The following is a 12,404-nucleotide window of genomic DNA, read 5'->3' on the forward strand; positions in this document are numbered from 1 at the left end:
TTTTGTCTTTGTTTCGTGTGACTTAAAAGAATGTGTGAAAAAATTCTAACAGCTGCTGTTTTGACTTGCAATGGGCTTATCAATCACTCAGACAGAATCCTACTTACTGCAAAAACCAAAAATAAAATAAAAAATAACAGATGAAAAATAAAATGCACTTATCTTAAAAAAATAAATGCACTTATCTCAACTACCTGTAACATTGAGCAACAAACATTAATTCACAAAGACTGCTATTTACAGTTTATCACAAAGCACACACACTCCCGAGTTGCTGCCAACACAAGTCTATTTCAAAAATATTTACAGTAGCCTATATGCAACCCTATATTTCATTGTTTCATATCTTTAACCTCACAGAGAACTATTTCTCTATCTACCTAACACACTACCATGATAAATGACCTTTGTCTGTGACCTGGAGTAAACCTGAAATCAGGGGTGTGTCCTTAATCCAAGACCCACAATTCCACAGGAATATAATTCGGAATCAGAGGTGATTTCGGGACTGATTGATGTAATTCCTGAAGAGGAGGCATGTCATTTCAGTCGCTGTCAGCTGCAGTGTATCATTTGTTTTTATCATGTCATTTTCATCATGCTGTTTTATTAAACCTTTTGCTTAATCTTTCAATTCGACCCAAGCCTCTCCTTCCTCCTCAGAAATCAAACGAGCACGTCTTTTTAGATTTCTTAACAAAGGCTACCGCCAGAAAACCGTAGATTATCAAAAAGACATCATTCATGGATCATTGATGTTTGTTTGACTGCCGATGTTAGCTAGCAGAGCTAACGTTAGAATGGAATCCCCCCTGGCAACAGGAAATCTGCTTTATATGACAAACATCATCCGATTTGCATGAAACTCAGAATGTGTGGTCTACGTGTGATACTGAGCCGCCCCCTATAATATGACCACGCCCACTTACTCAGGCCACGCCCCTTTTTTTTTTTTTTTGCCGCCCCAAAAACCCTTTCATAACATTTGAACCGTTTAAGGTAGGACCCTTGTGTGAGGTATCATTGAACTCAGCAGAGATTTCCTTCTTCATTGGTGATGGTTTGGCCCGCCCCCTATGTTAAAGCCACGCCCCCTTTTATTACTAATGGCCCGATTGATGTAAACACTTGTGTGAGGTATCATTGAACTCAGCAGAGACTTCCTTCTTCATTGGTGATGGTTTGGCCCGCCCCCTATGTTTAAGCCACGCCCCCTTTCATACATGCTGACCCATTTAAGGTAGAGTCTGGTGTGAGGTATCATTCATCTCAGCAGAGGCTTCATTTTTAATTGGTGATGGTTGGACCCGCCACCTATGCTTTAGCCACGCCCCCTTTCACAGCTAATGAACCGTATGACGTAGAGTCTTGTGTGAGCTATCGTTGAACTCTGCGGGGAGTTCCCTTTTCATCGGTTACGGTTTGCGGCGTCTGAGTGCCGCGCAAATGCACGGTCGCCAGGAGCGGCGTCCGCCGGTAACCCCGACGCGCACAGAGGCGCGAGGGCCCGTCCATCGCTGCTCGCAACTTTAATTGCATTTTGTGTCTGTTAAGAGAAACAAAAGCACCCTAAAACTTGCCCTGACAACTGCCGTTTTAGCTAAGTGGAAGCTCTTAGACGTAGCTGCAGCTACTCCGTGTTGACCGCACCGATTCGGGTCTTTTTTTATTTCTCTATCGACTGTAGTACTCGCATATTTATAGTGATCAAGATTAACGTAAAAATTGGCCGGAATTCTTCTTTAAGGAAAATACAGAAAATCCATCCAGGGTAACGAATGGTTAGTTACCCTTTTTCAGAAGGGTAGTTACCCTTTTTGAAAAGGTAGTTACCCTTTTTCAGAAGGGTAGTTACCCTTCCGAAAAAGGGTAACTACCCTTTCAAAAACAGTAACTAATCATTAACTAACTATTTTTTTGTGTACCTTATTGTAAAGTGTTACCCCATCCAGAATAAGCTCTGCAGTCTCACAACCCTGTTGGTTAAACACAAGTTTTCCTCCCATTTTCAGGGTTATATGCCAAATGACATCACCAACATAAACAAAATCTGTTATTTCTGCTGAACTCAATTTCTTATATATGCACTCTAGCTACGTTCTATTATTCAATGAGTTACTTTCTGTTTCACTATTTGGTGCTAGATTTAGTGTTTTTTAATTTTTAATTACTTGACAGCAGCTCTCTTGGTGCTAGTGTGGCAATGCGAGTGGCCTATGATACTCGAGAAACTAAACAAAATGTCCGACAACACCACTTGGGATAGGCCCAAGACCTTTAAAAAGCACACAGATCCGTTCTCAAAATCAGGGGTCAGACACCCTAAATTATAAAAATATACAATTTTATTTAGTTAAATATTCTATTAAAAATAGCAATATGTTTTCTGTTAGAAATGAATAAGTAAGTAATGATATTAGAAAAATAAAACACAATTCAAATCAATAAACCATCATGCATAATGAAAAGAGAGAAAAATCTAACAAAATAACAAGAACAAAAACCCACGTGCAATATGTACAACATTTAATACAATATACAGAGCCAATTTTGTACCAGTTTCCAGACTGCTTTTGTACTAGTATCCAGAACAGTTTTACCAGAATCCAGAACAGTTTTGGCGGAATCCAGAACAGTATCAGTGGGTGGAAGAACGCGCCAGGGAGTAGGCTACTGGCCCTTTAGTTTTGGCACCACGATAGCCCCACAGCAGCATGTATGAGGCTGCAGCCCAGTCCAGCTGTGTTGTAAAACACACCATTAAAACAGGACCGCAATGATTTTAAAGCAAACAGGCAAACACAGCAACTTACCAATATACAGGACACGCCGCCCTCAGACCCCGGCGGAGGCACCCAGTCCGCGCACACACGCAGCGGCCCACACTATAACAAATAAGACCTATGTCCAGTGTTGGGAAGGATACTTTCAAAACGTATTTCGTTACAGAATACAGAATACATGCCCACAAATGTAATTTGTAACGTATTCCGTTACGTTACTCAGTCTGAGTAACGTATTCTGAATACTTGGATTACTTCAGGATTACTTCCACATTGAATTGCGTTTTATAAGTGTAGGAATGCAGCTATCACATCCAGCTTACTAAACAGGCCTATAATGGTGTGTTCTTTTTATTCCAACTAGCTGAATGTGTACCTGAACAAGCAGATAGATTATTGTATTGGTAGTCCCGAACTGCATACTACAAAAATCTAACCGCAGTCTTGCTACCACAAGCTAATTTTAGCTAACGTTAGCTAGCATGTAAAACGGGGCTAGTCAGTCTTTAAACGGCTCTGGAGCTAGTAAATCAGCACCTAGGAGAATGTAAAGTCGCACGTCAATGTTAAAATAGCAAGGTGACCAGTAAAACTACAGCAGACGACTACTCTTGGCTAATTAAAAAAATAGCTTACTTTAAGATGCTTCTTCAGGTTGGAGGTGGAGTAATTTGGACGCTGAAAGCAGGTTGGTTGCTGGCAAGCAGAGGCTGCACTGCACAGTTATATTTCATTCTCCCTGTTCGTTCTTTAATGTGAAATGCTGTTTGAATTTCCAAGATAGAAACTTATTCCTGTCCTGGCTCTGTCGTGCCGGTTCCGACTCCATTGTGACTGATCACGCAAATAGCTATTTTTTTCGATTTCATATCGGGGCTTCTGGAAAATGCATAGAGTTGCCTTAATTTAGTCAGAGTGAATAAACTCGTGAAACAGAGAAGTATCATCATGTAATCCATTGATTTCAACAATGTAACTGTATTCTAAATACCAACGATTTAAATTGTAACTGTAACGGTTACATGTATTCCGTTACTCCCCAACACTGCCTATGTCAGATCTTGATAACGCCAAATGGGTCGAAATAAGGAGGCATGCAGCTTACCGAGACACCCGACACCAGCAGCTCAGGTAGGCTATACATCTACCCACACGGGGACATCCCCAGCCAAGACAGGGTCGGCTCACACCGCAGCAAACGGACGACCTAGGGCAGCTGCAAAAAGTGTGCAGCACGCCAGCCCCGACACGCCTCCACACTGTTGTGTTTTGTGTAGCGATGCTGTGATGCTGTGTGGAGAGGAAATCCGCTTGACACTGTACTTGATCATAAAGGTTTTATTACATCAAGTTTCCAGCATCAATGACGAGTCCTGCAGAACCCGGAGAGACAAAGCCATTATGCACTCTCTCTTGCTGCAGCAAGAACATGGTTTATAATAGGGTACATTTAGGTAACATGTTAGATAAAGTAAACAGTTGTAAGTTGACAAGTGAAGGTCTGAGTCACTTTGAGGTTGAGTGTCTACTCATAAAATCATTGATTTCACTCAGCCACCTAATCACAGAATCAAATAGGACATCCTCTTCAACACATCACTCTGCTGAGAGGAAAATCATTGAACTTACATCTCTAACACAGTGCTCATGATTTCTCAGCATATTTGAGCTTTATACAGACTTTAACCTTATAGGGCCAGATACCACAACACCCAACAGGAGAAGACAGAAAAAGAACGAGTCTACACACAGGCTTAAATAGAGCCCCCACCTGCTCCCAATCAAAGGGGGTGAGCCCGAGATGTGCTGGTGCGCACTCCCGTGCACAGGTAAGAGGGAGGGGCAAACCTCATCCTGTCACACTAGTTTTAAACATGTCGTTAACGTTGTGAAATGGTCATAGTTTTGGTGAAGTTTAGGCAGTAAAACTACTTAGTTAAATTAGGAAAAAGATTGTGGTTTAGGTTACTTCACTGTGATGCAGAAAGTGACGTAGCTCTGTTTGTTCCGTAAAGTATAAAACAAAATTCGCTGTTACTTTTATTTTCAAATGAGACATGATTTTGAGTATCATGGTTGAATGTCCTGTGTTTGTTTGATCCATCCACACCCCAACTTTGCTCCTTGGCGCTCTATTCTTTTCTATTCTATTCACCTTTGCTTCTTTCTCTTGTCATAATTACAATGGCCATATTTGTACATTTTTGTAATGTCATATGAACATGGTATGTGTCTTTGTTTTAAGGACAGTATAGAAAAGCCATCCACAATAAGCTCTGCAGTCTCATGAGGGAGGCTCTTCAACTTTGTTTTCCTCCTAGGTTCAGGGTTGTGCTAAATGACATCACCAACATAACCATCTGTTGTTTACGCTGAACTGAATTTCTTACATATGCACTCACTACGTTCTCGATCACTTTTCTTTGGAAGAAGAGAAAAGTAGCACATCCTGCAGATACCGTCTTGTTAATCAGTGAGTTCCTTTCTGTTTATCACTATTTGGTGCTAGATTTAGTGTTATTAAAACCTTTTAAATTACTTCACAACAGCATGCTTGGTGCGGTTAAGTGTTAAACACGATTTGTGAAATGGTCACAGTTTGGTTAAGTTTAGGCACAAAAACTAACTTACAACAGCATACTTGGTGCTGCACTGAAGACAGGCTGTAATATAATTCTAATTTGCATTTTGGAAATTAAATTTAGCTGCAGCACATCTGTATATATTGCAATGAAAATATCATCAGTTTTTCTAAGTGTTACAATGAACTGGGAACTACCGGAGACATATCATTTTTAATAAGTGATCTTTCTTATTTGAGTTCTGAAACGACCACCTTTGATTTCATGTGACTTATTTTGAATTAATGGTTGTTCATTATGATAAAACAATATTCCTGATGTAGCCTGAAAATAGGCAAATTCTTAACTATATTTTTAATACTGTATATTTCAAAGGACTAAAAGAAATTTTGTTTCAGAATGTTTGATCCCAGTGACAAACAGGGTTATGTTTAAATAAAGTTTACCTCTCTGTTCCAGAAAATCTCACTTGCTCTAGTGATCTAATTTACTGAAACAATAAAAAATGATAGCTCCAATAACTGTTATGATGCTCTGCATTCTGAAGATGAGGATGTTTCTCCTGTTCTGCGTCCTCTGCCTGATGTCTTCTACTGGCTACAGTCAGCTTCCAGGACCTCGTGGTCCTAAAGGTGACCCAGGATTTCCTGGGCCATATGGGAGACCTGGTGGGTAATATTGACTTCCAGAATCACGCTCCTAGGAACACTCGTTCTGACCAGACTCTAGTCATTATTTGTCTGAATTCTGGCACCCCTCTGTTGTATTTGACAGGCAGATCAGTTTGTTTTTAACCACAAGCTCTCTCCAATTTCCCAAGAGCTTTCTGAGGTCACTTATACATTTCCTTAATTTGACTTGCTGCGTCAGCTGCAACAAGTCCTCCAAACCATACAAAAAACATAGGTTGTTTATTCCTACCCTCTAATACGACCCTCGCGAGCATTTTCTGTCCTCATATCTAAACCAAAAAACGAAACTGTTAACGTTGTGAAACGCTCACAGTTTGGTTAGTTACTTGGTTATGTCTAGGTAACAAAACTACTTAGTTAAGTTTAGAAAAAGATTGTTACTGCACTGCTCGCTATGCACGTGTTGCAGAAAGTGACGTAACTCTGTTTAGTCCGTAAAGAACAAATTCACCAGTTACTTTAATTTTCAAATGGGACATGAACCCCAGTCTCCTAGGTGAAAAGCCTGTGCGTGTTTGACCAATCCACACCTCAACTTGTCTCCTTATGTAGTACTTGGCACTCTTACATTAACTACTACATAGGCCTGTCGCGATAGTCAATAAATCGAGTTATCGCACGATAAAAAAAAATGAGCTCGATAATTTTTCCGGCCGCGATAATTTCCATTTGCATGCTTGTTTGTTTTCCTCGTCTCTCTCTACCAAAGAGACTGGAGGACCACTCTCGGTTCCTTAGCGTAACGAGGAGTGAACCCTCTTGTCAGTCGCATGGTCTTTGTGGGGGCGGGACTGCGGACAGAGAGACAGAGACAGACAAACGCTAGTTGAGAGTTGGAGCAGGGTTTCCCGCAGCACTTTGCAGTTAAGGCGCCGTCAAAAAGAAAGTAGGCCTATATGAGCGATATCCACCGTGTTATTTGGCGTCTCGTTTCTCCCTTTCAATCCAAACCACACAGCTGACAACCTGCAGGTGGAGACTGTGGAGACGGGCTCGGACATACACGCCGCTGTGGACTCGTCAGTCTCGCAAGCGGTTTCAGGAAAGTGGCTGCATGTTTCCGACAATGCACAGAACATTAACGGTACAAGCCTACAGCTGTCCGCGGACACGGAGTGTGGAAAGTATGTCAGAGTTGCACCTGTGTGTGTGTGTGTGTGTGTGTGTGTGTGTGTGTGTGTGTGTGTGTGTGTGTGTGTGTGTGTGTCCGCCCGCCCCCACGAAGCTCCGACCTGAAGAGGAGCAGAAGCCGCACCTTCGCCAAAATGAAGACTGAAAAACAGAACTATTTTGGTACATTTACTCGCCATGTGGCAGATAGCCATACAGATAGATTTAATTTATTAATTATATATTATTTAAATTTAATATTTAGAGTTAAATAATTGTAAAATGTAGTACAGAGTCTGTAGTCTGAGAACTTACGTGTCACAAACGGCAATTCCACAACTGTACATCAGCGTGAAAGACGACATACTAAAGGAGATCAAAGACATGTTCTGGATATTTAAAATGTCTTCCAGTTCCAGTGTTAAATATTATTTAGAAATAAAAGTGTATTGATCTTTGAAAAGGTGTACCTGTATTATTATGCCATTATCATTATATTAGATGCAAATGGTCTCTCGATGACAATATTATCGTTTATCGCAATAATTTCTGGGACAATTTATCGTCCAGCAAAGTTTGTTATCGTGACAGGCCTACTACTACAGCCACTAAAGGGTGCCACAACTATAAACGTACTGATATTGGAATTTTCGGAGGACAGTCTGGTCAGCTGTGATGGCTCACGAGACCACCCTATGGTTGGACAGTCAACTTTGTACACATCATATCTTAAAAATATACAGGAAGGATTTGACATTTGCTAAGAAAATTCATGAAGAAATGACAATGATGGGCCCAATGTATGTTAGCTTTAATGCTCACCAGATAATGAACCTTTTGACTCAGACTTCTATGAATACTGTAGCAAAAATCTGTCTCTGAATGTTCTATCCATACAACATTTTGTTTTTCAAATAGACATCAAACATAGCAGCCTCAAGGGGCTTTGGATTTTTAATCATCTTGTATGTCTCTTTCCCTGCTCTTATACACATTATTTGCTGGCACAAAAGGAGTGCCTGGACTGCCTGGACCGCGTGGACCGCCTGGACCGCCTGGATCTGCTGTATTCTGTGGACGAGGTTATATATTTTCTAGATTTTAAAGAGCATATATATTTTATGAAATTACTTTCACTAGCTGAGTAACTGCTGTTTATCATTTACTAACATGCAAAATGCACCAGTACTACAGTACAACCTGAGTAAATGTTAGTGTCTTTATTGTCTTGCACAAAGAACTCTTCGCACACATAGACTTATAGTTGTTAGAGATGTAGATAGATACACAAGAGGTGGACACTTACAGAACATTCTAGTTCCGTAACAATAGCAATACTATCTTTTTAAAGGTCCTAGTGTTTGATTCTTGTTGAGGCTGTGTCCGAGAGATATTCATTCCACTCTTACTTGTAAATCTTACAATACAATGCAATGCATGTTGTCAATGTCCCTCATTAAGATAAGTGTACTTATTAGGAGAAGTACAACACAGCCGGTGAAACAAAGGAGCTTTGTCTGAGAAAATAACTGGTAATGTCTTCAGGGTAATCTGGGCCTGAGATTTTAGATGTTTACCAGAAAGCCTGTAGTACAAACGGGGGCGTCGGACTGGGGGGAAAAAGGGGAATGAGTACCCAGTTCCCTCATGTAAGGAGGGCCCAAAAAGATGCTAGAATGAAAGCTGTGGATGCGGGGAGGGGCCCATAGAAAATGCCTTTCTACAGGGCCCCTGGGTACAAATGGAGGGAATTCAATTTGAAAGATGTGTGTGTTGACTAGGCACAGAGGGTCATATGAAAGATGCTACAGAGTTGTACTTTAGGATCCAGTATTTTTGGAGTTTGATCCGTGCTATGTACTAAAATTCAGGATATCACGGCTTTGGCTGTGTTTATTTAGTCTAGGTCTGCACAATATATAGTTTTTTTATCGTCATTGCAATATTAACTGGCGCAATACACATCGCGAAAGGCTGGGACATATCGCGAAAGCCACTCAGAGAATTTCATTTGTTTTAATTCCAACAAGCAATTTGTTGTATTTTAGCAAATACTGAAGGCAGCAGAAATGCAGAACTGAGTACACTTCAATATCTGTTTATTTATCGCAAGTAATATCGTTATCGTGATAGTCAACAATGTTATTGCATGCTGTATTGCATATTTTCCTCATATCGTGCAGCCCTACTTGTAAGTGCTGTTAAATATGTGCTGTGTTTATGACGCATAATTAATGCAAAATTCATAGTACATTTATAGTTTATATTCAGTCTCATAAAGTAAATAAATAGGAAATGTGTTTAATGTAAAGGTTAAAATGAATGTTATGTAATAGTTAGATTTTAGTGTTTTTGTTTCTCTCGGAACTAAAGTTCTCTGTTGTGGTTTTCACTGCTGCGGAATTCGTTAATGGACAAAAGGAAACCTAAGGTGTGCACATGTTACGGTGCTCTGCTAATTAAGTTGGAGTTTCACTGTTGTCGGAGGTCAAAGCGAACTGTGAAGGATTTTCCGAGGATTTAAGAACCTCTTTTCAGAACAAGCAGCCAACGAGGTATTTTGTCTTATATGTGAAACTTTGTTTATATTCGCGCCAAGCAGAATTTGTACTTTATTTTCTTCGGTAATGTATAATTAATTTGACGTGCTTACTGTGTTCATTCATGTAGTTCTCACGGCGTGATGTGGATGCATTAAGGACAGAAGAGCAAAGCAATAAACGCCCGTTCCAAAGAACCAACCTGTGTCTGTGTTGTCGTGAAGAGAGCTACACTACTTAAGACCCATGTTTTTTGTTGGTCCAAAGTTCTGTATAAAGCACCCATTTAAAACCAAACTCAAATAAACTGTCAATCTCAGTCTGAGACACATACATCAAAGTACATAAATGTCAGAAAAGAGTGAAAATGTAATAAATTCTGGTTTACTCATCATTCAGAGTGTTCAGAGATAGAACAAAAGAAGAGAACATAAGCTTTTCATTAGTAGACGGTGGATATCTGCCAAAATGGGGACTCAGGTCCAATATACAGCCAGTTTGGTAACTGAACTTGATCTGTTTGATCCAGGTGTCCCTGGACAGGAACTTGAAACCTTAAAGAACAGCCTCGCTAAGTTAGAGCTGGGTAAGTATCCTGTTCTGCTTTTACTATTGCATCAGTATGTTTGATGTAAATTGATCCTCTCTTTGGGCAGGATGTTGTCTGAGAAAGGAGCAATGAGAAATTATTTTAATGCATGGTTTAATTAATCTTAATGTATTTACGTCTAGACTGCAACATTATTTTTGTGTAAAAACTGCAAATGTTCCAACATGCTTTTACTAAAGGCTTCTGAACAGAGCTCGAGGGCCGGAGGACCAAGATGACAATACAGTTTGGACGTTGTTAAACAATTGTTTTCACTTTATTAATTTCTGATTCGTTGCATGTGGTTCTCTTTACATTACAGCCATGAACTATGACTTTGTCCGAAGAGTTGGTCAGAAATACTTTGTGTCCTACAAGAAGAGACACTCTTTCTCTACGGCCGTCGAGTTCTGCTCCCAACGAGGCTTAGAGCTGGCTTTGCCCCAGAACGAGGACGAGAACAACATACTCACTCAAGTGTTTGGGGATGATAACAAAACGGCCTGGATCAACGTCAACACTAACAAAGCTGAGGGGAATTTTGAGGCCGATATGAAAAACCGACCTCTGACCTTTACCAAATGGGGAGAAGGGCAGCCAGACAAATCCATCCAGGATCCAGGCTGCACCATGCTGTCAGAAAACGCAGTCTGGAGAGTGACACACGATTGTTCTCTGAATGCTTACATCATTTGTCAGATGTAGAAAGGTCTTGTGTTCCAGATTTGGAACCATTGTTCTCAGAAATATTTTCTTCCAGATGTTACAGTTATCCAAAACCACTGTCTTAGATCTTAGTCCTAACTACGGAAACATTTGCAACAATTGCATCATCATAATGGCATTAAAACGGTTTCACAGACATATTACATTATGAAAAGTTTACAATTAAAGGAACAATATGATAGATGTATAGAAACAACGGTGAACTCTAAAAGCATATAGTACGTCACAATAAAGTTTACAGCAGTGAACAATTCTCATTTAATTTATTCAAAACTCCAGGCAACCTTATTTACATTTTGGCTGCCTAGCCAACTTATTTATTGAAAATGTGAAATAGAAAGCTTACAGGATTGGTAAAATGACAACCTGAATGTTAACTATGACAAAAGTGGCAGAAAATATACAACACTAACAATAACTGACCTGACATCTACTGTACTTAAAAAAAGACAGAAAACTTTTATCACAACATTAGAGAGGCACACTGACAAGGCAGTGAAGAAGACTGCTAGCTAGAAAACATGTATGTAAACATTGCCAAATTTAAAATATTTTAAAAGTCTGCTACGTTCTATTATTCAGTGAGTTCTTTTTTTTTATCACTATTTTGTGCTAGATTTAGTGTTAGTAAAACTTTTTAAATTACTTAACAACAGCTTGCTTGGTGCTAGTTTTAAAACATGTCGTTAACGTTGTGAAATGGTGATTTTGGTTAAGTTTAGGCACAAAAAGTAACTTAATTGGTTATGTTTAGGCAGTAAAACTACTTAGTTAAATTTGGAAAAAGATTGTGGTTTGGGTTACTTTACTGCTGGTTACACATGTGACGCAGGAGTGACGTAGCTCTGTTTGTTCCGTAAAGTATAAAAAAGAATGTTGGTTACTTTTATTTTCAAATGAGACATGATTTCAAGTCTCGTGGTGGAATGTCCTGTTTGTTTGATCCATCCACAGCCCAACTTTCCTCCTACTTGGCGCTCTATTCTTCTTCACCTTTGCTTCTTTCTCTTGTCATAAGAACAATGGCCATATTTGTACATTTTTGTAATGTCATATGAACATGGTATGTGTCTTTGTTTTAAGGACAGTATAGAAAAGCCATCCACAATACGCTCTGCAGTCTCATGAGGGAGGCTCTTCGACTTTGTTTTCCTCCTAGGTTCAGGGTTGTGCCGAATGACATCACCAACATAACCATCTGTTGTTTACGCTGAACTGAATTTCTTACATATGCACTCACTACGTTCTCGATCACTTTTCTTTGGAAGAAGAGAAAAGTAGCACATCCTGCAGATACCGTCTCATTAATCAGTGAGTTCCTTTCTGTTTATCACTATTTAGCATATCTGTATATATTGCAATAAAAATCTCATCAGTTTTTC

At 39.7% G+C, this 12,404-nt stretch overlaps 1 protein-coding gene across 3 annotated transcripts; it reads left to right on the forward strand.

Moving 5' to 3' along the window:
• The first annotated feature begins 5,126 nt into the window (after positions 1 to 5,126).
• LOC120563489 (mannose-binding protein C-like) lies at positions 5,127 to 11,270 on the forward strand. 3 transcript variants are annotated; one of them, XM_039807671.1, is made up of 5 exons: positions 5,127 to 5,256; positions 5,825 to 6,033; positions 8,181 to 8,249; positions 10,237 to 10,293; positions 10,619 to 11,270. In XM_039807671.1, the coding sequence occupies exons 2-5, from the start codon at positions 5,871 to 5,873 to the stop codon at positions 10,999 to 11,001; spliced, it is 672 nt and encodes a 223-aa protein (XP_039663605.1). In that variant the 5' UTR covers positions 5,127 to 5,256; positions 5,825 to 5,870; the 3' UTR covers positions 11,002 to 11,270. The 3 variants fall into 3 exon arrangements, with proteins under 3 accessions (XP_039663605.1, XP_039663606.1, XP_039663604.1); XM_039807672.1 differs by having other exon boundaries at positions 5,913 to 6,033; XM_039807670.1 differs by lacking the exon at positions 5,127 to 5,256 and having other exon boundaries at positions 5,785 to 6,033.
• Positions 11,271 to 12,404: the final 1,134 nt, after the last annotated feature.

The sequence above is a fragment of the Perca fluviatilis genome, chromosome 8, assembly GCF_010015445.1.
Source record: "Perca fluviatilis chromosome 8, GENO_Pfluv_1.0, whole genome shotgun sequence".
Taxonomy (NCBI): Eukaryota; Metazoa; Chordata; class Actinopteri; order Perciformes; family Percidae; genus Perca; species Perca fluviatilis.

What these genes read in the sequence shown, in the direction of transcription:
- LOC120563489 (XM_039807671.1), top strand. Translation starts at nt 5,871, where the DNA reads ATGATAGCTCCAATAACTGTTATGATGCTCTGCATTCTGAAGATGAGG. An exon ending in TGCTGTATTCTGTGGACGAG is followed by an intron (nt 8,250 to 10,236) that starts GTTATATATTTT and finishes TGTTTGATCCAG; the next exon opens with GTGTCCCTGGACAGGAACTT. An exon ending in CCTCGCTAAGTTAGAGCTGG is followed by an intron (nt 10,294 to 10,618) that starts GTAAGTATCCTG and finishes TTTACATTACAG; the next exon opens with CCATGAACTATGACTTTGTC.